This window comes from Medicago truncatula, chromosome 6, assembly GCF_003473485.1.
Source record: "Medicago truncatula cultivar Jemalong A17 chromosome 6, MtrunA17r5.0-ANR, whole genome shotgun sequence".
Taxonomy (NCBI): Eukaryota; Viridiplantae; Streptophyta; class Magnoliopsida; order Fabales; family Fabaceae; genus Medicago; species Medicago truncatula.
Window position 1 is genome coordinate 36,454,157 of NC_053047.1, and position 26,257 is coordinate 36,480,413.

The window sequence follows — 26,257 nt, forward strand, 5'->3', positions numbered from 1 at the left end:
AACTATCATCAAAACCTACACCTAAACCTAAACAATTCTACAACGATTCATCAAAACCTAAACTTAACAATTCAATAAAAGTTCTGTAACAATTCTAACCTAAACTATCCTAACATATCATAAAATTAATAAAATCTATATAATCGAAATTTAACAAAAAAAAAAAAAAAAACAATTCAACCGCAAAACAACAATGCAATAGAATTAAAAAAACTTACTTGTTTTTGTGATTGAAATTGGCTTGAAATGGCTTGAAAGAGCTCAAAATCGCACCTTGGAGATCAAAAAACGTAACAATGGAGTTTTAGAAACTCCTATGTTTGTTTTGTTCTTATAACATTTTCCTCGGCAGTTAACTACCGAGATTTTTCTCAGCAATTAACTGCAGTCGAATTTCTAAAACTTTAACTACCGAGAGGACAAAAACGTCAATTACTCATGTGCCACAACATTATGCAACGTGGGAACAGCAATTCTAGTCATCGAGTGTTGTCCTAACTGGACACAGTCACGAGATAATACATTTGCGAAAAACGGAATTACATATCTCATTTCAAATTCATTTGCGGAGGACACAACAATGTTTAGTTCTTCTTCTTCTTCTTCGATGTTGCCGAGGTACTATGTTGTTCCTGATTCTCACTTTGTTCCAAAAAAGTTTCAATCTTTTCAATTTCTTAAAAACACCCATTTCAATTTCATTCCTTATTCTTCTTCAAAAATAAATTTGATTCCTTATTCTTCAACTTCAACCACATTCCATAGTAATAATGATGTTGATGATGCTGTTTCTTTGTTCAATCGCTTGCTTCGTCAGAATCCCACTCCACCTGCCTTCGAATTCAATAAGATTTTAGGTTCCCTTGTCAAATCCAAACATTACCACACTGTTCTTTCCCTTTCTCAAAAAATGGAATTTAGAGGAATTAAACCTAACTTATTCAATTGCAACATTCTCATCTATTGTTTCTGTCAATTGGGTCTTATCCCTTGCTTTTTCTGTTTTCGCAAAGATTCTCAAAATGGGTTATCATCCCAATACCATAACATTGAATACACTCATCAAGGGTCTCTGTCTCAAAGGTCAGATCCATCAAGCATTTCTCTTTCATGACAAGCTGGTAGCGCTTGGATTTCATTTGGACCAAGTTAGTTATGGAACCTTGATCCATGGCTTATGTAAGGTAGGAGAAACAAGAGCAGCCCTTGACTTGCTCCAACGAGTTGATGGTAAATTGGTTCAGCTTAATGCGGTAATGTACAATACCGTTATTTATGGTATGTGTAAAGATAAACATGTTAATGATGCTTTTGATTTATATTCTGAAATGGTTTCTAAGGGAATTTCTCCCAATGTTGTTACTTACAGTGCTTTAATTAGTGGGTTTTTCGTTGTTGGTAAACTGAAAGATGCAATTGATCTGTTTAATAAAATAATATTGGAAAACATCAAACCGGATGGGTATACTTTTAATATATTGGTTGATGGATTTTGTAAGGACAGAAAGATGAAAGAAGGTAAAACTGTGTTTGCTATGATGATGAAACAAGGCATCATACCTGATGTTGTTACTTATAACTCTTTAATGGATGGATATTGCCTAGTTAAAGAAGTGAATACGGCTAAGAGTATATTCAACACTATGGCTCAAGGCGGAGTGAATCCTGATATTCGCAGTTACAATATCTTGATTAATGGGTTTTGTAAGATTAAAAAGGTCGATAAAGCTATGAATCTCTTTAATGAAATGCATTGCAAAAACATTATTCCTAATGTGGTGACTTACAATTCTCTTATTGATGGTTTAAGCAAATCAGGGAGAATCTCATATGCTTTGCAGCTTGTCGATCAGATGCATGATAGAGGTGTACCACCTAATATACTTACTTACAATTCTATAATAGATGCTTTATTCAAAACCCATCAAGTTGACAAAGCAATTGCATTGATAACGAAATTTAAAGACCAGGGTATTCAACCAAGCATGTACACATACACTATTCTTATTGATGGATTGTGTAAAGGTGGAAGACTAAAGGATGCACGGAATATTTTTGAGGATCTTTAAGTCGAGGGCTATGATATAACTGTCAACACATATAACGTTATGATCCATGGGTTTTGTAAGAAGGGCTTGTTTGATGAAGCATTGTCTTTGTTGTCAAAAATGAAAGACAGTAGTTGCATTCCAAACGCCGTAACTTATGAAATAACCATCCGTTCTCTGTTGGATAACAATGAAAATGATAAGGCGGAGAAACTTTTTCGTGAAATGATTACGAGAGGTCTATTGTAAGACTGAAATTAGGTAAGATGTTTTCTATGTATCTATTGTTATATTGTATTTATATTTAAGCATAATTGCATCATTTCATTTTATGTACTTGCCTCCCTAATGGGAAAAAGAATTTTGTTATTGTTGTTTCTTTTGTTAAGTGTGTTTACCAAATCCCCTTTATAGGTCATGTGTATCTTTCATTTGCCTTTCTCTAGATGATTTTAAATTACCACATTGACAGTGCATTCTCTCAACTTGATATTATCGTTTAGAGTTTTTTATCCATATTGTTGGCAGGTACAAATAATTATCATGGTGCATTATTTGAGATTGTGAAAACTCGTGGACCCTCATTTATTTATTTATTCTGGGTGATACTTTGAAGGACCCTAACTCCTATTCCTATATACGCTAATTTCATTGGAGGGGTTGCCTTAACAATTGATTTGATAGCCAGCATATGGCAGCTTGTTTAAGTCCAGTTAAGTGAAATTGAACCTGGTTTCTTGTGTTTGGCTACTAGTTCTACATTCTTGTTATTGGATTCGGCAAAATATAGGTTTGCATTTTCATTCAAATAGAGTGTACTGAGTTATGAAAGTCACACCTATTTTTGACAAAGGACTGTATACAAGCATTGAGCGAAATAAAAAAGATACTTATTTTGTGTGTATGATGAGGGTGCAGAAATTTTGGAATCTGCATGATGTGTATTTTTTTTATGCTTGCCTCTAAGGAAAGGTGGAAGAGAGATGAAAGGCTAAGAATGATCTGTAAAGGCTTGGGAGGACCGATTCTCCCCTCTCCAATTCCTTATGAGATGCTAGTATTTTGGAATCAACATTATAGATTAGAAAATGTTGATTTAGTCTGGTTTGGAAACTTGATTTTTAGAGGGCATGTAAGATGGATTAGTATGTTGATTCTTCATGATCAGTTTTATTTTGTATTTTAGACTACTGTAGAAATGTTGTTTCGTTTTTCATGATATCTAAGAGCACACAAAAGATGAGTAGTTTTAAAAATAGTGTATGAATTTGGTTTTACAAAACAGCTTCAAGTCTTCACTTCATTGTAGTCTATCCATTTTGTTTCACTTGAATCCTGGTATTATTGATAAAATGTTTTTTCATAGAAAAGTGACATTTCCAGAGGGTGTGTTGATCAAGTGGCACCTATTCGAGATATTTCTCATTTTTCGGTCTCTGTTCTCTGTTTCTTTCCTGGAATTCCTAAAACCAAAATCCTATTATTTGAATACTTTTAACAATTTAGGGGCCTTTGTAGGAACCGGTGTCACCTATATTATATTGTACCAAAGAATATCACCTAACAATTTAGTGCTTGACTCTGATTAAGTAAATTATATAGTAATAATATATTTTGTTTGCAGGAATAGAAGTGCATCATATCCATGTTCCTCGATGAAAATCCATCAATCTCTGACAATGGTGCAACATACTTGGTGTGACTCTTGTTCGCATCAGCCGAAAAAGGATGTTAGACTGCTACTGTCTACTGATAACAAAAGCAATACTACAGAAAAGCCGAAAAAGTTTGTCTCACTTTGATTTTCAATTCTTTTCTTATTTAGTTTCATTTTGGGAAGAGAACAAGAAAGTGTGGAGGTTATTGAAATTGGTTTGCCGGTTTTTTTTCTTCTTCTGTAATGTATGGTTTTATCAGTTTTATAAGCTGAATGTGATTTAGCTTCTGTCCCTTTGTATTTTTGTTGGTAAAACGGGCAGCATGTGAAAGTAAATCACATTCACAAGTTAAATTAAACCCGATAATGCTAACTATAGATTGTAGAAGTATAAGTATAATTTATCTCAAAATATAGAGGAAGATTCTAAGGTTTTCATTAAGAGCCCGATTATTAGTCTAACCAACTAGTGTGATTAGTATTTTCATGCATTAAATAACACGACCGACTCTCTCACAATCACACTCATGTGTTTTCTATTTAAGAAAACAGTCATATGTGTTCTTGTTGTTTTTCCCAAATAAAATAAAAATAAATAAATGGAATTATACGTATAGACTGCAAAATAGAAGCTTAACACATTGCATAGTGGTCGTCATCATTTTTGGTTGTAAACCGAGTATTCTATTGTGGAAATTATTCCCTCGAGCCTTGTATGACTTAAATGTATGACAAACTCTTCATAATTTTGAAGGTTGCTTGCTTATCCAAGCTCGAGTTTGAATCCAAATCTTTGGTTAAGTTTGAAGAGACTCATGCCATCATTTAAGTGAGCTTGGGGTAGCGGTCGTTATCCTTATGAAACTTCATATTTTCCATTACTACACATTCCAAACAATTTTTGACCCTATTGCTTTGTACTACTCCTTCGTTAGTAAACAAAACTAAGGTTTAAAGCGCATATTGAGGAATGAAAATTAAAATTTTGTTTTAAATGAATAATGTTTACATTTTTTAAATATTATTTGTTGAAAATATCACTCTGTAAATAAAAAAAGAAAATAAAGTATATACATAATGGGATAACCTGACCTTGTATACTAAATTGTTTCATATGTGTAATAGCTGAAATGAAAGTGCTTCTATTATGTCTACTTAGTTTTTATACTATATGCAGTTCCAGTTCCCAACCTTTGTCTCATTGTACAACAAGAATAAAAGAAATAACAAAAATATTGTGCCAAAACATTGTTCATCATAATTAGTTAATATAGATGTTTAGCAGAAGGTTAAAGGTTTAAAACATTCACACAATTTACTTTGCTCCAATATATATCTAACAAAGGATACAATTTACTTTCACTTGAATGTATATTTTTGCACATGATACGCCTAATAAAATGTATAGTTTTGCACATGAAATGCTGAAACTTGAAGAAAGGAATCAACAAATTCCCATTTTCTGCTACTAGCTGCATCTATGATGTTTGTTTTTGCACGTGCTCGAGTGTTTCTTTATATTTTCTCCTCAATGAGACTCTTTAGGATTCTTGTGAAAATGATTGGATTGCAAATATTTAGCAACCCCATCTCCAATCAAAGATTCTAAAATACCACACTTTTGTGTCACCAACTTGCTCTCTTTGTATCACAGTCGAATCAAACTCAGATTCATCGGAACCCCTTTAATCACATCATGCTCCACCGCATGACAACGGTATTTCACTTAAGTTTAACATAACTTGTTAGGTATATAAAGTTTGTTACCTTATAGTTTATGGAGGTGATAAATGCGTTGTCCTAAAGAATGAAATCATTCAATCCCACGTCTTGTTCTTGCATCATTATACAAAGTAAGAGCTTCTTCCATTATCTTAGGCCGAAGCAACGCTTTGACTCTTTCTCTTCCTGTTGGGTAGGCAGAGACAGAGCCTACAGGCATAGAATCCTGGAACTCTTCTACGTCCTCGTATGCCTTATGTGCCAGCCGAGGATCATAGCCAGCTGATGCCATTAGTAGAAGCCCAATGTAATCAACTTCAAATTCAAAACTGCAAATTGTGAATACATTGGATTGAGAATAAGCATGAGTATATATTTAAACTAAGATGCTTTTGTTTTGGTTTCATAGAACGATTTAATTACATGTTGGCTTCATCATTGATTAATGATACACAACTTGAAACTTAGATGGTTCATAATATGTATAACAATTCTAGCTTGGTCTAGGTCTAGTCTATTTTGTGTCTATTTTGTCTAGTGACAATGCACTTTGTAGTTAATGATACACAACCTGATGATGTTAAGCTTTTCCATAAAACATATATATTAAAAGGTCTAACGTATCAACAAGGCATAGCTTCATATTAGATTTGTTGTAGTGGGACATAATATAAAGGATATTACTGAGTTCTTTGTCTTATGTGCATAAATTTTTTTATTGCATTGCTGCATCTGTTTATGCGTTTCTTCATTATTTCTATCACATTCTGATCTGTTGTCCATTTTCTTGTTCCACAGATGTCAGATAATACCTTAGACTTCACAGTGCCACAAAATACAAACCTCAATGCGTCGAATGAACTATCAAATGAACTTGAATCTAATGCTGAACATTATGTTCAATCTACTGGTAACACTGGTAACAAGCGGTCTAGTGTGTGGGAAAATTTCAAAGAGGTACCTGGCATAGGGGAAAATGGAAAGAAAAAGGCTAAATGCAATTATTGCCCTCAGCTCATTGTGATTAGCGGGACAAGTGGTATGTGGAATCATCTAGGAAGATGCGCTAAGTATAACTCTGGTGACACCCAAGGGACCCAATCAAGGAAAAGGAGAAAAATCGTTAAAAAGGGTCAAGTTGTTTCTTCTCCAGGCTATTCCAAATTTGATCAAGAGGCATGCCGAGCGCAATTAGTGAGAACTTTTGTGTGTGCGGAGCTCCCATTCCGATTTGTGGAAAATGAAGAATTTAGAAAGTTGTTGATTATCTTGCAGCCTCGATTCGACATCCCCTCACGATATACATTGAGGCGTGACATCTGGGCGCTCTACAATGAGGAGTTTGGAAAATTGAAAAAAGTCTTGAAGAATTGTGGTAGAGTTTGTTTGACAACTTGATACATGGACATCAAATCAAAACTTAAATTACATGAGTTTGACCGTTCATTTTGTTGATCGTGAATTGAAGCTGCACAAGAAAATCATCAACTTTTGCCAAATCACGGGTCACACGGGAGACATGTTGGGTAAATATGTTGACACTTATTTGAGGGATTGGGGGTTGTATGGTAAGATATTAACGGTAACGGTGGATAATGCCAAGGCAAATGATGTTATGATTCGATATCTGCATAACATGATGAGTTCTTGGGACAATCACGTCCTAAATGGGGATTATGTTCACATGTGGTGTTGCACGCATGTATTAAACCTTATTGTGAAATCTGGCTTGAGGGAGGATAAACAAGGGTCTATTTCAAAGATTCGTCATGCTGTTAAATGGGTCAAATCCTCGCCATCTAGATTGGAAAAGTTCATGATATGTGCTTCTGATGAGAAAATTCCATAAAAAGGTGTTGTTGTACTTGATGATGACACTCGTTGGAACTCAATGTATTCAATGTTGACAGTTGCCTTGAAGTATAGAAAGGCCTTTCACAAGTTAAGCGTACGAGAGGTCACATTTCGTCGACAAATGGAAGAGAAAACAACGCATGGAATAACAGATGGAGATTGGGACTATGTTGAATCGGTGCTTCTCTTGTTTGAGCTGTTTTATAAATCTACAATTCGTTTGTCTGGTTCTTTGTATGTGACAAGTGCTTCGTATATGGCAGAGGTGTTCGCCATTGGGAAAGGGATCAACAAGCATATGAGTAGTATAAATAAGTACATCATGGAGACAGCGAACAAGATGAAAATTAAGTACAACAAGTATTGGGGAGATCCAGACACCTTAATTATCTTGCTATTGATTGCTTTTGTTCTTGATCCACGGGCGAAACTGCATTTTGCTGAATTTTATATTGACCTTCTATATGCAAGCACCGGAAAAGCTAAACACCTGAAGGACAAATTGATGTCAGATTTTAGAAAAATTTATGTTCAATATGGTGGTACAGATTACTCTCAATCTAGTCTACTAGAAACCAGGCATGAGAAGGATGACGATGATATTTGGTGCCACTACAGTCAAGAAACCGGGCATGTTTCTGATTCTAAAGATGAAATTGAAGAATATCTAAAAGAAGCTCGAGTGCCTTACAAGAAAGAAATTGATTTTGACATCTTAGGTTGGTGGAAAGCCAACTTAACTAGATATCCTATTTTGGCAAGCATAGCTCGAGAGGTGTTAGCTATTCCTGCATCTACAGTAGCTTCAGAGTCGGCATTCAGCACTGATGGAAGGGTTGTTAGTGATTATTGAACTTGTCTAACACCCAAAATGGTGGAAGCGCTTGTTTGCATGCAAGACTGGTTGAAAGGAAAGGCCATCCACTTGTTTTCTGAAGAGGACTTTCATGAGATCCATAGATTGGAGAAAGGTAAATTTACTCGTATCTATATTATTACTCTTGTGCATTTTGATTCTTATTTTCAACATTGGTTAACATATATCTTTTTTTTTTTTTTTTTGTAGAGATAACATCTCAAGAATCAGCCCACTTAGATGATACAAATTGAAAACCATCCACTTGAATCATAAAGGTAACACTTGAGATAAATATGTTTGGTCAATATATATCTTTGGTGCATTATAGTGTCCCTAGGTTGTCTTGAGCTGCTTCTGTTTTGAAGCTAGTTTGTTTAGTATTTTGGCCTCTGTCTTTAATGTAAGATGTTGTCTTGGGCATTATAGTGTCCTTATAGCATACGACCATTATAAGGTCTAATTTGAGAACATTGTCCGATCAAGTTTTGAGATTCCTCCTTTAATTACATAAGAAACTCATGTAATTTTAAGACTATATATAGGTTGATTAGTATGTGTTCAGTTACAATTCAGGATATATAGACTCATTTATCTGACACATAATTGTTTAATCTGAATGCAAATGTATAGTATTAGTTACTGTAAAATGTCTTGAATCCCTTTCTAATCCAATTCACTTCAATTCATATCTTTTTGTTTTGCAGGGCTAATACCATATGAATGATCAAACATAATTCATAAAGCCAGAGATCAATTTGGATTTCAAAGTTGAAGTTATTAGCTACTTGTAGAGAGAAGATGTTTGCTATTATAAACATTTAGCTTTATTTTGTTTTGCCATTGTAATAGTTTTCTTTGGAAGGATGTTGACTCTATTAACTTATGCAAGTATGATGTATTGAGAGTAACTAAGGAACTATTGTGCATCTTTATACTTCAAACTGAAGTTGATTTTATTGTTACTTAAGGATTAAGCTCTTATGATTTATGTGCTTTTATGTTGATGTCAACTGTACAAAAGATGTACTTCTATTGCATTTTGAAATTTACCAAAAGAAGTGCTCTTGTGATTTATGTGCTCTTATGTTGATTTTTTTGACTTGGATCGGATCGGATAATTTCTTTTAAATCTGAAGCAAACTAAACCAAACCGCGAAAGTAAATATTAATACATAATTTTTTACCGTGTTTAATCTTATATATTACATTAATTTAATCTATATTATTACTTCATATCTTTCAAAAATTAATCGATAATAATTTTCATACTGTAATTTTTATTTCTTCATATATTTTGCATTAAACTTATTATTTTACTTTGTTTGTGTAATAATAATATTAATAAAAAATTATATTCTTAAAAAAAAAGTAAATAAAAAAATATTTTGCATTTTGGATAAAAAAAACACAATTAAATTCACAAAAGTAAAAAAAAAATACATTTCGGTTCAAAATATTGGTTTTGGTTCGGTTTGGTTCATAGATAAGAAAACGGTTATCCGAACCATAACTTTGGTTCAGTTCGGTTAGCTCCATACCTGAAACGGTTCGGTTCGATTTTCCCGAACGATTTCAAAATTTCTGTTTGGCGTTTTAGGTTAACCGAACCATGCCCGCCCCTAACTTGCAGAAAGGAGCACTGGACCAGAAGAGATACAGCACAGTAATTTAATTCCTTGCTCCAAGTAAGATACAACTCAAAATGAACCAAAAGAGCCATGTCAAATCATGGTTACGGATCATGAACCTATAAGGAAGACTAGTGTAAACAAATGTAAAAATACATGAAACCACTGCCTATTTCTGTCGCTGCCACCATCGCCAGCCTTGCACGTAGGTACTTTTAGAGACATAGCGATGAGTCAATAATTAGTGTTTTTAATATAATATTTGAGTCCGTTTTATTTAAATTTGATTTCGTTTCAATTGCAAGTTATTTAATTTCAGGAACGAATAATTGAAAAATTGAGTCTTGGAGCAAAAGAAAGAGGATTAGGAGCTGATTCGGGTTGAAAATACGAAGATTTAAGACAAAAATACGATTCCCCCAAGTCAGAAGCTTGGCACGGCCTGTGCCACCAGCCACACGGTCGTGCCAACCCCCAAGACGCTCTTTTGCTGCTTCTGCTTCAAAGACAAGCTACCTATTAGTTTATTTTTGACCTAAAAGCCTGTGGTTTCTTGTGGAACATTCTAGTGATGTATTGCTTAGGTTTTAAGTCGTTATAGACTATAAATAGAGTAGCTAGCTATCATAACAATTCATCTTTTGTTCTTGGAATAAAAGTTCACCTTTATTTTATGTTCTTCTTCTTCTTCTTCTTCTTCTTCTTCTTCTTCTCTTCTATGTCTACAATGAACGTGAGTGAGTAGACTCTTCTTGTCTTGGGATTATTGGATAAGTCTAATTACGTAATCCTAATCAAAACCAAGCCTTTAAACCCTAATTTTATGTAACCCTAATTTCTAATCTATTTCACCGTTCTTATAATCAATAACAAACATTAATCGATGGATCGAAAGATTAAGTTTAATAGTTGTTATTGATTCATCATAAATATTAAACGATGGATCGAAAGATGAAGTTTTAATATTGGAACAAGTGAATATAGACGAGGATTGCGAAACATGCAAATAGTCTAGCAAACCTTGAGACAATAAAGTTTCGAGCTTCAAGGATTTCAATAGCAATCAACCATGAAAATAGGCGTGGTTGCTAGAGAAACACACTCACTAAGACCGAAAGGAGATGTGATAGGCTAAAGAGAAACTTGTCTTTAGAAAGAAGGTCTAACATAAAGTTTTAGGTTTAAGGTTTGATTTTGAGAAGGGTTTGTCACCATGACGGACCAATAATCCCGAGACGCTTTTTATTATTGTTATTTTTAATCTCTAAAAATCCAAACTTTACAACAAAACTCTTTTCTACTCATTGTTGAAAGTTAATTGAATTCATAACTCCCTGTCGGAACGATACTCTTTTATTACTACATCGGTAAATCGTGCACTTGCGGATTTATCTCATCACATAGCTGGCTAGTTTTTTGGTGAAAAAGTCACTCTTAGCTGCCAGTCTTACAAAAATTATTCTGCAAGGCTTTGTCTTTCTACAACAGAGTCATGACTCTATTGTCTGAATAAAGACAAATGTGAAAATTCAACTCCTGTACATTGGAGGTTTTAGGGTTTTGAAGAGTGGGAACCGTGGGAATGAAATTGAGAATGCGGGAGAGGAAAATATTTTGGGTGAAAAGCACAATTGACTAATTGGTAAGAGTAAAGGGAAAATCACTACAAAACTTGCAACGGTTGGGCAAAACAGTTGCAACAACTCGCAGTAGTGTACTTTGGGAAGTTTTGAGCCAAGGGTCGCAGAATAGGTGTCGCAAAATGCTAAATTTCTTGTACTGTTGTTTATACACAATTTCTTTAACTAACTTTCTCTCTATCATCACCTGCATATATATCTCTAACAAACTCAATATGTATCATCCCCAATATATCTATAACTCACTATCTTAGTTTGTACTCCCTCCGTCTCTTTAACAAAAATGATAAGAAATTGTGTACGCATAGTGTTCTGGACCGACCAAAAAGATCTTTGGCCCATTCACTTAGGCCCAATACCATCCAAAGCCCAAACACCACGTTTGGCAAAATTACTCGCGACACACCCCTTCCACGCGAGGGGGGGTGCACGGAACGAAAGAGACCGGTTCAAACGAACCCCAACGTCTCTTTCCACGTTCCCGCAATAAACTCACAGGCGGTTACACTTCCCACGATTTCGTAACCGTCAGAGTTAGGTGTGCCATTACAACGGCTCTGCAGCCCTCCACCTCTATAAATAGGGGACTCAATGCAGTCCCCAAGGTAGAATCTTTCTTCCTCTCAAACCCTCACTCTTTGATCGCTACTGACTTGAGCGTCGGAGTGTCTGCAGGTACACACCCCCCATCCGCTCCAAGAAGCATTCTGACGTATTCTGTAACGCCCACTTTTAATTAATTAATTATTTAATCAAGTTTAGACGATTATATTATATTTATATAATATATGTGTGAATTTTGTTGATCTTTGATGATTTGGATGATTTTTAGATGAGCTATGAGTTTTGATGATTTTATGAGATATGAGACTTATTTTATTGTTAAATAAAATAAGATTTGAAAATAAAATAAAATATTTAGTTGAGGGCTGTTTTGAGATTTTAGAGAGTTTTGGGGGAGAAAGTGAGATAAGAGATAAGATATTAGGAGGAGATATAAAAAGGAAAGACCTAGGTTTTAGAAAACGTTTTGTACGTACGACTGTTTTTGGAGAAAAGGAGGAGAAAAAAAAACCAAGAGAAGAGCAAGAGAGGCTAGGAAGGCTGCGATTTCTTCACATTAAGGTAAGGGTGAGACTAACGATTCAGTAATGTTAGTTCTTATAATTCTGATGATTAATTAGCAAGAATTAGGATTGAATTGGAGAAACCGAAAACTAGGTCAAATCCCTAAAATTGATGATCAAACGGTGAAAATTGATTAGATTGATGTAGAAACTGTCCTATGACCTTAGATTATGAATATGATGAATTCTAGAATCGAAATTAGGCTTTAAACCATGAGATTAGATGAATTTTTGAAGAAAACTGCATTCTGCCCGAGCCAACATTCATCGCTCGCCATGACGAACGATGATCCTCGCCTCGCGAGTGATGAAGTTCATCGCTCGCCACGCGAGCGAGTACCCTCCGCCTCGTGAGTTACAAGTCGTAGCTCGCCACAGCGAGCAACCCTACTCACCATAGCGAGCATGACCAGAGAGCTTGTCGAATTTTGTAATTTTGACTTCTGAGTTGAACCTTAGATGCTTTTTGTAACACCCCGTTTCCCAAAATCAATTTAATTAATAATAATACATCAATAATCAGAGTAATCATAACAGGCATGCTACATTTCTTCATTTAAAATTTACTAAATAGAGAGTATATAAAAATCTATTTAATCAAACGTCGTTCATAAGATTGTCATTAAACTCGCAGCGGATTGTTTGCAACATCATTCAGTCTACAATAATTATTCTTGGTATAAAGCCATTTCAACATAAAAGTCGATCACCAAAGGGCTACATCAGTAACATTTCAAAATTGATACATAGGAAAGAATTCAAGCAATAAAATCTCATCCCACGTATCAGAGCCCTAGACACTGTGAGCCACCACCTACTACTCAGGATCACCTGCAAGTTACCCATTGGAAATGCAACGTTTTCAAGCAGAAGGGGTGAGATTCTCAAACAATAATGATAATATATAATAACATAAATAAATCTAACACCCTATCATCATAATCATTCAGCAGTCATAATATAGCATCATTAACAACTTCATCATCCAACAATAATGGCAACAGTAACAATGATTCATGCGACCACTCGACTTCACTTCTAAGACTCATGCAAGACATGACAACTCTACTAAGACTCCTCAACGATGCAACTATGCATGTGGTACCATAACAGAGCCGAAGCTCTCATCTTTATAGAATGGTTAAAGCATTCTTTTATCAGGACATGAGTCCTCATCATAACATCGTTTTGAACACATAGTGTTCCATCATTTTGAACGACAAGGCGTTCCAGAACCGAAGTCCTCATCATAACATCATTTTATGCTTATGCAACTGACTCCTCTAGTGTATATCTACATACAACTCAACGACTAATGCATATGTACTCATATGACTCACCACTCCTTAATGCAACATGTTCATTCACTTGATTCACGTATTCCAATATCTTCAAAATTTACAAAGTTACCCAACTAAATATCATCATGAAATAAGTAGGATTTTATGTCTATACAAAGGTCGTACAAGCTAGAGGAAACACCTAGAAGTACTCACAAAGTTACCTTGTGCACGAAGCAAAATTCAGAAAAGGGCTGACTAACACTCAGTTCGCTTAAGCGACCAGCTCACACAAGGTTGAGGTCCTCGCTCGCTCACGGTTCGCTCGCAGTTCGCTTAAGCGAACACAATGTCGTATCTAAATTAATTCTACGCTTACGGCTCGCTCACTGGTCGCTTAAGCGACCTGGCTTCAGCAAAATCTGGGTAGCGATCGTGATCGCTCGCTTAAGCGATGGGATGTTCGCTTAAGCGACCACTCATCTGGGCAGGGTAACAGCTACGATTTTCAGACTTCTCCTCACTCCAAAAACTCAATTTTAATCCCCTGATCACCCAAAAGGTTTTCCTGAAATGTTTACGAGTCCTATATACAACCAGACATCAAAGAAACAACAAATTAGCATCAACAACAACAATTAACTCCAATCAAACATTCATTCAGAACTTCCAAAAATTCATCTATTATATTCTATTTTCACTTCAAATTATGATCAATATCAACATTATAGATTAGGAAATCATACTAATCATCAAATACAACAGTATAAACCTGAAAACTCCATTGTTACGTTTTGTTCTTATATCATTTTCTTCGGCAGTTAACTACCGAAGTTTTTCTCAGCAGTTAACTGCAGCCGGATTTCTAAAATTTCGACAGTTAATTGCCGAGAGAACAAATACGTCAATTACTCGTGTGCCAAATCCTTATGCAACGTGGGAAAAAACAATTCTCGTCATCGAGTGTTATCCTAACTGGACACAGTCACGAGATAATACATTTGCGAAAAACGGAATTACATATCTCATTTCAAATTCATTTGCGGAGGACACAGCAATGTTTAGTTCTTCTTCTTCTTCTTCGATGTTGCCGAGGTACTGTGTTGTTCCTGATTCTCACTTTGTTCCAAAAAAGTTTCAATCTTTTCAATTTCTTAAAAACACCCATTTCAATTTCATTCCTTATTCTTCTTCAAAAATAAATTTTATTTCTTATTCTTCAACTTCAACCACATTCCATAGTAATAATGATGTTGATGATGCTGTTTCTTTGTTCAATCGCTTGCTCCGTCGGAATACCACTCCACCTGCCTTCGAATTCAATAAGATTTTAGGTTCCCTTGTCAAATCCAAACATTACCACACTGTTCTTTACCTTTCTCAAAAAATGGAATTTAGAGGAATTAAACCTAACTTAGTCAATTGCAACATCCTTATCAATTGTTTCTGTCAATTGGGTCTTATCCCTTTTGCTTTTTCTGTTTTCGCAAAGATTCTCAAAATGGGTTACGTGCCAGATACCATAACCTTCACTACACTCAGCAAGGGTCTTTGTCTCAAAGGTCAGATCCAGCAAGCATTTCTCTTTCATGATAAGGTGGTGGCGCTTGGATTTCATTTCGACCAAATTAGCTATGGGACCTTGATCCATGGCTTATGTAAGGTAGGAGAAACAAGAGCAGCCCTTGACTTACTCCAACGAGTTGATGGTAATTTGGTTCAGCCTAATGTGGTAATGTACAACACCATTATTGATAGCATGTGCAAAGTTAAACTTGTTAATGAAGCTTTTGATTTATTTTCTGAAATGGTTTCTAAGGGGATTTCTCCCGATGTTGTTACTTACAGTGCTTTAATTAGTGGTTTTTGCATTCTTGGTAAACTGAAAGATGCAATTGATCTGTTTAATAAAATGATATTGGAAAACATCAAACCGGATGTGTATACTTTTAATATATTGGTTAATGCATTTTGTAAGGACGGAAAGATGAAAGAAGGTAAAACTGTGTTTGATATGATGATGAAACAAGGCATCAAACCTAATTTTGTTACTTATAACTCTTTAATGGATGGATATTGCCTAGTTAAAGAAGTGAATAAGGCTAAGAGTATATTCAACACTATGGCTCAGGGGGGAGTGAATCCTGATATTCAGAGTTACAGTATCATGATTAACGGGTTTTGTAAGATTAAAAAGTTTGATGAAGCCATGAATCTCTTTAAAGAAATGCATCGCAAAAACATTATTCCTGATGTCGTAACTTACAGTTCCCTTATTGATGGTTTAAGCAAATCAGGGAGAATCTCATATGCTTTGCAGCTTGTCGATCAGATGCATGATAGAGGTGTACCACCTAATATATGTACTTACAATTCTATATTAGATGCTTTATGCAAAACCCATCAAGTTGACAAAGCAATTGCATTGTTAACGAAATTTAAAGACAAGGGTTTTCAACCAGATATATCCACATACAGTATTCTTATCAAAGGACTGTGCCAAAGTGGAAAACTGGAGGATGCACGTAAAGTTTTTGAAGATCTTTTGGTCAAAGGCTACAATCTTGATGTCTATGCATATACCATTATGATCCAAGGGTTTTGTGTCGAGGGCTTGTTTAATGAAGCGTTGGCCTTGCTGTCAAAAATGGAAGACAATGGCTGCATTCCAGATGCTAAAACTTATGAAATAATTATCCTTTCTCTGTTCAAAAAAGATGAAAATGATATGGCAGAGAAACTTCTTCGTGAAATGATCGCGAGAGGTCTACCGTAAAACTGAAACTATGTAAGATATTTTTGTATTTATACATTATTGTTTTGAGTTTATGTTTCAACATTATTTCATCATTTCATTTATGTAGTTAAGTTTAGTATGATAAACTTAAGGTTGAATTTCTATGACCTGTATCTTACACGACTGGCACAAACTTGGCATGGAACTTAAGTGAAGTAAGCAAAGAATTATGTATTATGTTCTTATGGCTAAATTTAACTAATGTGTAATGAGTAACTAAGGTCTCATTGCAGCTGCATAGTGTACTCAGATATGCATCAAAGACAAGAATTAAAAACTAGAATGGTCTTCAAATTGTTTGGTCATTTGGAACTAGGTTTAGAGTTTGGAGCTTGAATGATTTTTAGAAAGCATGATTCTATTTTTTACAATCAGTGCTGACTTTGCACTTTTGAATGGCTATTTATCTGAAATATTGGTTTAAATAGTTTATAGAACATGTATAAACCTGGATGTAAAGTTGTGAGATTTTAGGATATATTGATTTCCCAAAATCTAGGTAATTGAATGCTATTAGCAAGGAGGTAGGCTAGTATGCTATCTTTTTTGCTTTTGTTTGGTTTAAGACTTAATAAGGTTCTAAAACTAGTATACTTGATAAAAATCACTCTAAAATTGTGATTAAGTGATGCAAGATTGATTAGTAAGTGAAGTGAATCAAAATTACAGCTTTGTTCCCCCTAGTTTAAATATAGAAAAGTAGTTTTAAGTTAATTTTAACATGATATCTCCTTGCTGTGGGATGGAAATTCTAAGATGTAAATGAATTGAATTGAGATAATTTGATGCTTGGATATTTATAATTGGGGACACAAAGCATCGGTTTAAAAAGAAGTGAACTATTCAAAATATTGAACTATGGTAGAGTGAAATACCCAATTTTCTCCAACTTTTTCGACATATGCCAACTGTTTGGAAAGTTTCATTACTTGTGAATCTTTAAAAATCTGGGATAATCATCTAGATCCTTTCTTAGTATGGTAGGAGGCCACATATTAATATATCATGCTGGTTGAGAGTGTTCAAGGGGTTGCATAAGCTTATGTTTGATGATTTGTTGAATATGGAAATGTATTGAATATTAGTTCGGTTTTACCCATTCTGGATCGTATACTCTGGTTTCGTGCCCTGCACCTTCATTATACAGCTGTGTTATTCCGAGATGATTTTTTATTTCATGAGCTCGCATGCATAATATTCATGCACATATAGTTTCCGTGATTGCACACACGAACTCCGACTTGATTAGGGACAAACTGCAAGTACGTGTGCGGCCAAGTCCTCCACCTGCAATGCACCTGTGAGTGTGGTGATGATGAAATCTGAGTTTGATTATGCATTCTTCGATTGTTCAACGGAGTTCTTGATGTTATTAATTATTATGAGTTTGTTATTGTGGATGTGATTTCGTGTTCTCAATTTTGTTGGTGACCATAAATTTGAAGGAGTGCGGCCAAGACAGATTGCTATATGGTTTCAGAAGAAGAAAGAATATGATGTAAGCTCAGAACCAAAAACTTTAACAGAGGTTTGTATTGTAATTTTTCTTCTTATAATCCAATTGGATGATGATCCTGTGTAGAAAAAGGAAAGTATTTGTTACTGTATTGTAATTTGAACAAGCAATCAGTCCCAAAGTTTAAATGATAATGTTAACCAACTCAAGATCATAGATGAAGGCTTAAACTCAATATCCTTGACAAGCAATCAAAACAGAAGGAGAGGGTATTTGACATGCAAAATTCAAGAGGATTTTGACGAAAGTTACATTTTCATAGAATAATTGACTATTCAGTCTCAAAAAATTATTTCTTTTAAAAATCAAAATTTTTCATTTCCAATACATTAACACGCACAAATTTTCATTAAAATCTATTATTTAAATTCTTTTAAAAATGTCCTGTTGTTAGCATTTCCTTTGAAATAATTATTCACATATTAGATTTCCCTAATGTAAACTTTAACAGCCCCGTAAACATTGTTCACTTTTTCATCCTAAAAGTACATTGAGCCACGAAACTTGAAACTTACTCCACATCTGATAACTTGATCACACATGTTAGACTTAGACAACACACAACAAAATGGTTAAAAAAAAAAATACAAAAGGAAGAAAAAAAAGTATTCATATACACCACGTACATTACTATTTTAAATAAAAATCTATATTTTACATTTAAGAGTTTTTCTATTTACACCCCATGTTTTCTGGTTACACCCAAATTTTTTTAATTTTTTTTATAATACCAAAATTGCCCTTTTATATAAATTTTCTTAAAACCCTAATTTTATTCATTGTCAGTGAGTTTCATCATCTTTCATCCCACAAAGCGATCGATCAATCAATATCAATCTCCATGAAAATTAAAGAGTGAATCAAAATATTTTTCATACATACTCAATTGGATATAAGTAAATGAATTTCTTCTTCTATTTACTAGTTTCAATTTTTTTCCTTCAACTGCAATGATGCACTGTACGATTACGGTTTTAATTTACATTGGCAAGGTTAACTTAAATTCAGTTTAAGTAGGTTCATGTAAACTAAATTTACATGAACCTACTTAAACTGAGTTTACATGAACCTACTTAAATTGAGTTAACATGAACCTACTTAAACTGAGTTTACATGAACCTACTTAAACTGATTTTACAAAATCGCAGAACTGTGAATCGCAGAACAAGGAAAACACAAAATCAGAACTGAGAACCCATAATAAGAAAAACACAATCGATTGAAGAACAACACTTGCTAACCTGATTTGCTTCGAATTTTCTTTGAAATCATGAATGGACGTGAGAAAGTATGGTTTTGAAAATCTTCGCATAACACAATCGATCGATTGAAGAATTATGGTTTTGGAAGAAGGGTTTTGAGGTGTAACCAAAAAAGAAGGAATAGGCTTTTTGAAAATCAAATTTTATGAAAGGGTAATCTTGTCATTTTGGGGTGCAACCATGATTAACTAGGGTGTGCAAGTAGAAAAACTCTTTATTTAATTAATGATTTATGTGGTCTTTATTATAAACCACGTACATTATATAATAAATGAATTTAAAATGTTGATTTTTATTTATTAGTGACCGGAGAATGTATATAGACAACAAACAATTATTATTATTTTTTTTTTATGGTGGTCGGGATTTGAACCTCAAACTTTATATATATATTATGCATTGTCCCAAATGTGCTAAGCTCACGAGAACCAACAAACAATTAATTGATCTGCCAAAAGCTGTACCAACATTGGATGAACCGAAATTTTAATTTTGGTTCTATGATATGATATGATGTATGATCCAAATTAAATGTTAACATACAAAATAATTTATGTATATATAGTATAAGATTCTTGCCAGCAGAAAATAGGCATAGGCGTGCATGATTCCTGCACTCTCTTTAACTTTTGTAGCACAATAATGGAAAAGGGAAAAAGGTAAATGAGAATTAATAAATTGGATGGAGCTGAAAAAGGAAATATTAAATTGTCAAGTATTGTAGATTTTAAATTAAAGTTTGAGAAGTGAACAAAAGATTTTGATTTATGATGAAGAAATAGCAGGTCTCTAACTGCTATTTCCAGCACAAGTAAAGTTCCCTCTCTTTCTACTAAAAAATACACTCCCAAAGGATCCCATGATTAAACAACATAAACACAACATGAAGAAACACATTCTTTTTATAGTCTGAATCAATGGAGAAGAAGAAACCAGTGTCTACAACAAAGAAGAATGAAATTGTGAGTACCCAAGTTCGTTCCTCTTCTACCTATATATCTGATGATATTGCCTTCTCCATTCTATCAAAATTGCCTCTTAAATCTTTTAAACGAGTTGAATCCGTTCGCAAATCATGGTCTCTCTTGTCTGAAGATACTCATTTCATGAACATGTTCCGCAACAATTTCTTATCATCTAATTCTTATTACGACGGAGCATCTCTATTCTTAAAGGTTACAACATGGCCAGATATGCAGCAGATGCAAGTTTTGTATACTCTTTCTGGTCACAGGTTTCAGAATATAGTTAATTCTGATTTCTCAAATCCATTTAAACATGATAGAGATTTTCAAATTTTTGGTTTTGGTAGTATTAATGGCACACTCTTGCTCCATCAACGATGTTGTTACAGACATGCATTGTGGCACCCATCTACCAAGAAATACAAGATCCTTCCTCCTAGTCAGTTTGAGTCATATATTCTAGATGATGTTAAGCGTTATTATAGCATTGTGTGTTATATTGATGGATTTGGTTGTGACTGTGTTACAGATGACTATCAAGTCATTCGTTATATTTTCTTTGCAGATCCAAACAATGAGCGCAATAAATCTCTGGGAAATAAATATTTTGAACCCTTATGGGAGATATAGCCTAAGAAGTAACTCTTGGAGGATACTTGATGTTGACATGCCGCCTTCTTTGGACACTACAGAGGGCAACCATGTCTACATGGATGGAGTGTGTCATTGGTTGTGTCAGAAGGATTATGGATACTGGAAAAAACATAATATCTCATTTCAACCTAGTTTGGTATCGTTTTACTTGAGCAACGAAGTGTTCTTCATAACACCCATACCCTCAGATGTAGATGTTTGTTTTGATGTTGAAACAAATTGGAGAAACTTTTTTAAAGGAACAAATTGGAGAAACTTGGCAGTGTTAAATGGGACCATTGCATTGTTCTCATATCATGAAAAGAAGACTACTTTTCAGATATCAATTCTGGGTGAGATCGGTATGAAGGAATCATGGACCAAGCTCTTCACTATGGGACCATTGCCTTGTGTTGATCGTCCTATTGGAGTGGGTATGAAGGGGGAAATATTCTTCATTAGAAAAGATAAAGAACTAGCTTGGTTTGATTTGAGTACCCAAATGATTGAGGAGCTTGGTTTTAAAGTGGATAGGCCTGGATGTCGGATAACAATTTACAAGGAAAGCATTCTTCCATTTGAAGGAATAAATAATTACCTTTTTTTCCTGTTTTTACCAACAGATATATGATTGTGGTTAAGGGTATCCTGATCGTGGGTACATTGATCTGTGTCTTTTGTGCCTTAACAGTATGTATGTACTGTCTAGTGGAGACTTCGTTGTCTTTTGCAAGCATGTGGTACTTTCATTCTAGGGCTTTATTAGCTTTATGGTGAAGAGGGTGATCATAACTGTATTTTGTTTCTAGTGATTAGTAGTGGTAGTGTTATGTAGTAAGTGTTGTCGGAGATGCTAGTTTGTTATGGTTTCTTGTAATCTTTGTATCTTTGTTTTATATCAATGAAAAGAATGATCTCTGCTTGAACTTTGATTACATTCTGCTTGTATCCACTATGTTTAACTTTCTGCTTTATATTTTCCTTTACATTCCATATCCAAATTAATAAACTGGCCTTGTTCAAATCAACCAATCTTTTTCATGTTCCCTTTATTATGGTTCACATGTGGTATTGGACAAGATGGCCATATGAACTTCCTAATTTACTTCACCAGTCTCTCAATGTAGTTTTCTCATCACTCAATTATGTTCTCTATACTGTTCTTTTCAAACAACGATCCAACTATACCTGTCAGATTTAGTGTCATTACTTTTTGGCATGGTTTCGATTTTTCATGTAGTACTTTGGTCGATCAGTGTTATGTCATGAGCTATAATGTTGTAACATTTCTCATTACTAATAATTGACCTATATCTCTACTGTTGTAAAGGTCTTTTCAAGTTGTTATGAGTTAGATTAATGATATCAGACTAGTTTTTGTTTGGTTCACCTCTCAGCATTTTTCTCTAGCTTTATAGTGACACTCTACCTATCCTGGATACTTGCAGTAGCTTCCTTTTCATGATCAATCATGATGATCATGCCAGCCACTCATATTTGCAAAGGTTGTGAAAGAGCCGAGTGGTAAAATGAAGGATGCTTTTGGATTTGTTAGTATAACATAACAATAAATCTCATTTGTTAGAACTGTTTATTCCTATGTAGGTCAGAAGAAAACATTGAAAAGGTTCAGCTCGTCTCATGAAACATGTATGGAGCTTGGCATAAAGCAATGTCAAACAAAGGGAGTGGCTACTGGAAGTTTAGGGTTGCTATATTCTAGGTGGACATTCCAATCTTGGGTTGGGAGTTTTCTGGTCAGGACCAACGGAGAAAAGGGTGGCCAAGTGTTTTGTGCTGAAATATGTATTATTTGGAGAGGATTGTAAGTATCTTCAACCGATTTTTTTTCCTTTTTTGTTACAATTTTCTTGCCAACTAAAAACACATGTTTCAAGCTCTAAGGTAAAGACTCCTGTAAAAAACATGTTTGTAATATTGACTTCATTTGGTAGAATTTTGACATGAATTTACAATATATGCAGGTCTCTGATGAGTGCACCACTAAATCTAGCTTCATTTTAGAGGCATAACTAGACGCTACTCGAATTTTCAAGATTATTGACAGAAAGCATATGTTGACTTTAGTTACCCTTCACGGCCAGATACAGTGATTCTCCAGGGACTCAATCTTAAAGTTCAGGCATGTAAAACAGTAGGACTAGTTGGACGAAGTGGTTCTGAAAAATCTAAGGTTCTATTGTTATTTGTTATTTATTTTGTTCTATTTGTAGTATATATGCCTTGTGTTCTTCGGTGTGACTTTTAACTGCATCATCTTCTTGATTACTAGATGAACTACCATCATCTATGGAGAATGCGGTAAACCGGAATCTTTTTAAGGGATTTGAGGTTAAGAGGGGAGGTTCGGTGATTTCCCACCTTCAATATGCGGATGATACATTGTGTATTGGAAAAGCTTCTATTGAGAATCTTTGGACCCTTAAGGCTTTGTTATGGGGGTTTGAGATGGTGTCGGGCCTAAAGGTTAATTTCCATAAAAGTTGTCTAATGGGTGTGAATGTTTCGGCGGAGTTTTTGGGGATGGCGTCATCTTTTCTCAATTGTAAGGTGGGTTCTCTTCCTTTTATGTACTTGGGCCTACCGGTGGGTGGAAAATGTCTACTTGGGAGCCGGTGTTGGAGCGGATTAAAGATAAACTTAATTCTTGGGGGAATAGATATATTAGTTTAGGAGGGCGTATTGTCCTCTTAAATTCGGTGTTAAATTCGATACCTATTTTTTATCTTTCCTTTTTGAAGATGCCGGTTAAGGTGATTAACAAGGTGGAGGGTATTCAAAGGAGGTTTCTTTGGGGTGGTATTGGGGGTCATAAGAAGATTTGTTGGGTGAAGTGGTCGAAAGTTTGTCAACCTAGAAGTCATGGGGGTCTTGGGGTGAGAGATATTAAATTGGTCAATATTAGTCTCCTAGCCAAATGGAAATGGAGGCTTATTGATGATAAGCCGGTGTTGGGGAAAGAAGTTTTAGAGGACAAGTATGGGCCCTAAGGTGAGGTTAAGAAGTAGGTTGGTGGGGGAGGTTTGGCCTTCACATGCTTTGAGATGGTGGAAAAACTTAATGGGGGTGGAGGAGTTTCAAGGGGTTAGGTGGTTTAATAAGGAGTTGATTAGAACGGTGGGTGATGGGGTGAATACATTTTTTTGGAAAGATCCGTGGGTGTCTAATGTGCCTTTAATGGTAGCTTTCCCGCGTCTTTTTTCTTTATCCACCGCTCACGACGGGAGGGTGGATGAGTTTTATGTTACGAACCCGGCGGGGGGAAGATGGACTTTGGGTTGGAGGCGTGAGTTGTTTGAATGGGAAAATGATCTCCTTACTTCTCTTTTGATGCGGTTGGAGGGGGTGGCTAGAGGGGTTGGTGTGGATTCCTGGGTTTGGAAACCGGACAAGGCCGGGATGTTCACCGTTAAGTCTTGCTTTCTATTACTCCAAAATCTATGTCTATTGAATGGAGTTTTGAATCGTGAGGAGGAGGTTATTTTCCGGGAGAATTGGAGGGGGAAGGCACCCGGAAAGGTGCTGGCTTTCTCGTGGACTTTGTTGCTTGATAGAATCCCGCCAAAGGTGAACCTTGATAAGCGTAGGCTCATGGAGACGGATGAGTCAAGGCGGTGTGTTTTTTGTGATGGTGAAGACGAATTGACGGTTCACCTTTTCCTCCATTGTGACATAGTATCGAAAGTTTGGAGGGAGGTGATGCGTTGGTTGAATTTCAATTTTATCATTCTACCGAATTTGTTCATTCACACCTTTTGCAGGACTAGAGAGGTGCGATCCAAACTTCTTAGAAAAGGGGTGTGGTTGATTTGGCATGCGGTGGTTTGGCCGTTTGGGTGGTGTGGAAGTCTAGAAATAATCGGATCTTTAATAACATTAGTATTGGGGTGGAAGAGATGGTGGACCAAGTTAAGGTATTATCATGGAATTGGAGTTCGGCTAGATTGAAAATTGCGACATGTTTGTTCTACGAATGGTGTTGGAATCCCCGTTACTGTCTTGGGGGCTGATCCGGTGGGATGGTGTAATGGCTTTTTGTCCGAGCTATTGCATACTGGTTGCTGGGTGCTGTTTGTTCCGCTGTAGCCTTCTCTTTCTTGCTGCGAGCCTGCTGTATGGAGCAGTTGTTCAGTTGGCCTGTGTGTTTGTTTTGCTGTGGGGAGCAAGGGTGGAGTGCTGTGTGTGGCTGCTGTAGCAGGGTTCCTGGTGTGTTTTTGCGGTTCAGTTGCAGCTGCTGCTGTTGGTGTTTTATCTGTTTTATGGTCCTGTTTCTGTTGTTGTAATAGGACTATAGGGTTTTTTTTATTGAGTTGTTGTCGGGTGGAGAGGGGCTGTCCATTTTAAGGCCCTCTTTCTTGTACTCTTTTTCCTCCTTCGCAGGTTTGTACTCCTTGTGCTAGCCATGTTTTAAAAAAATAAACCATCATCTATTATCACTGCCACCACTTGTCTTCATGTTTAAATTTATGCTTTAAAATCCACTTCACCATTCTCCCGATGTAGTGCAACATATTGTGCATGCGATGTTAATGACACTGTTCCTGGAAATGATAATAGGTGGCTTTTAAGTGTCTTTGAGCATTAGTGCTTCCATCTTCAAAGTAAGAGCCAAAATGAAGCGTGTATTTGGAGCTCCATTTAAAGGAACACTCGAGTTATATTTGAAGGAGATATGTCCCCTTTATTTTGTATCATAGAACCTAGCATCTGTCGAATTCGACAGTACATATGTAAAGAAACATCGACATTATGCATAATTTGACAGCGCAGAAATATTTCTTTTTGATTCAAGTTTGTAACTCTTTTCGAACATAATGAATCGAGGTTCTTTGTTTCATAATATACATGTTAATGAACACCTAACAAAAAGCATTAGAAATGTCGATAGAAACTCAAAATTAAGACCAATGACAAAGAGTATGGAACAGTCCAAATGTCATTATATTGCAAATGACAAAATCAAATTACATGCAATTAAAAATTTGATGTGCTCACGCATTCTTGTTGGATCGAAATTGAAAGGTTCAAATAAAAAAATCTTATGATTCATGTGAATGCAAAATTATATTGTCTCAAAAAAAAAAAAAAAACCGCATCATCCCAAACCGTATTGATTTTATTTAGTTTGGTTTGGTTCGGATTTTATTTTAAAAATCAACGGAATCAAATCAAACTACATGCTTTTTTATATTGCGGTTCATATGACTTTTAGATTTAAAATCGAATCAAACCTCACCGCAAACACCAG

The 26,257-nt window shown here is 35.3% G+C and overlaps 2 protein-coding genes across 2 annotated transcripts; both read left to right on the top strand.

Annotated features, from left to right (window-relative positions):
* Positions 1-499: 499 nt before the first annotated feature.
* On the top strand, positions 500-25,741 carry LOC11420208 (pentatricopeptide repeat-containing protein At1g62670, mitochondrial). The gene is given in 6 exon segments (XM_039826683.1): positions 500-990; positions 992-1,999; positions 16,294-16,603; positions 22,616-22,813; positions 22,974-23,182; positions 23,282-25,741. Coding segments are annotated over 3 exon segments (1,716 nt in total). The 5' UTR covers positions 500-580; the 3' UTR covers positions 16,592-16,603; positions 22,616-22,813; positions 22,974-23,182; positions 23,282-25,741.
* Positions 20,308-20,985, top strand: LOC25497367 (uncharacterized). Its single transcript, XM_024786564.1, has one exon. It carries the CDS (start codon positions 20,308-20,310, stop codon positions 20,983-20,985), a length of 678 nt encoding a protein of 225 aa, XP_024642332.1.
* Positions 25,742-26,257: the final 516 nt, after the last annotated feature.

What these genes read in the sequence shown, in the direction of transcription:
- LOC25497367 (XM_024786564.1), top strand. Translation starts at nt 20,308, where the DNA reads ATGGAGAAGAAGAAACCAGTGTCTACAACAAAGAAGAATGAAATTGTG.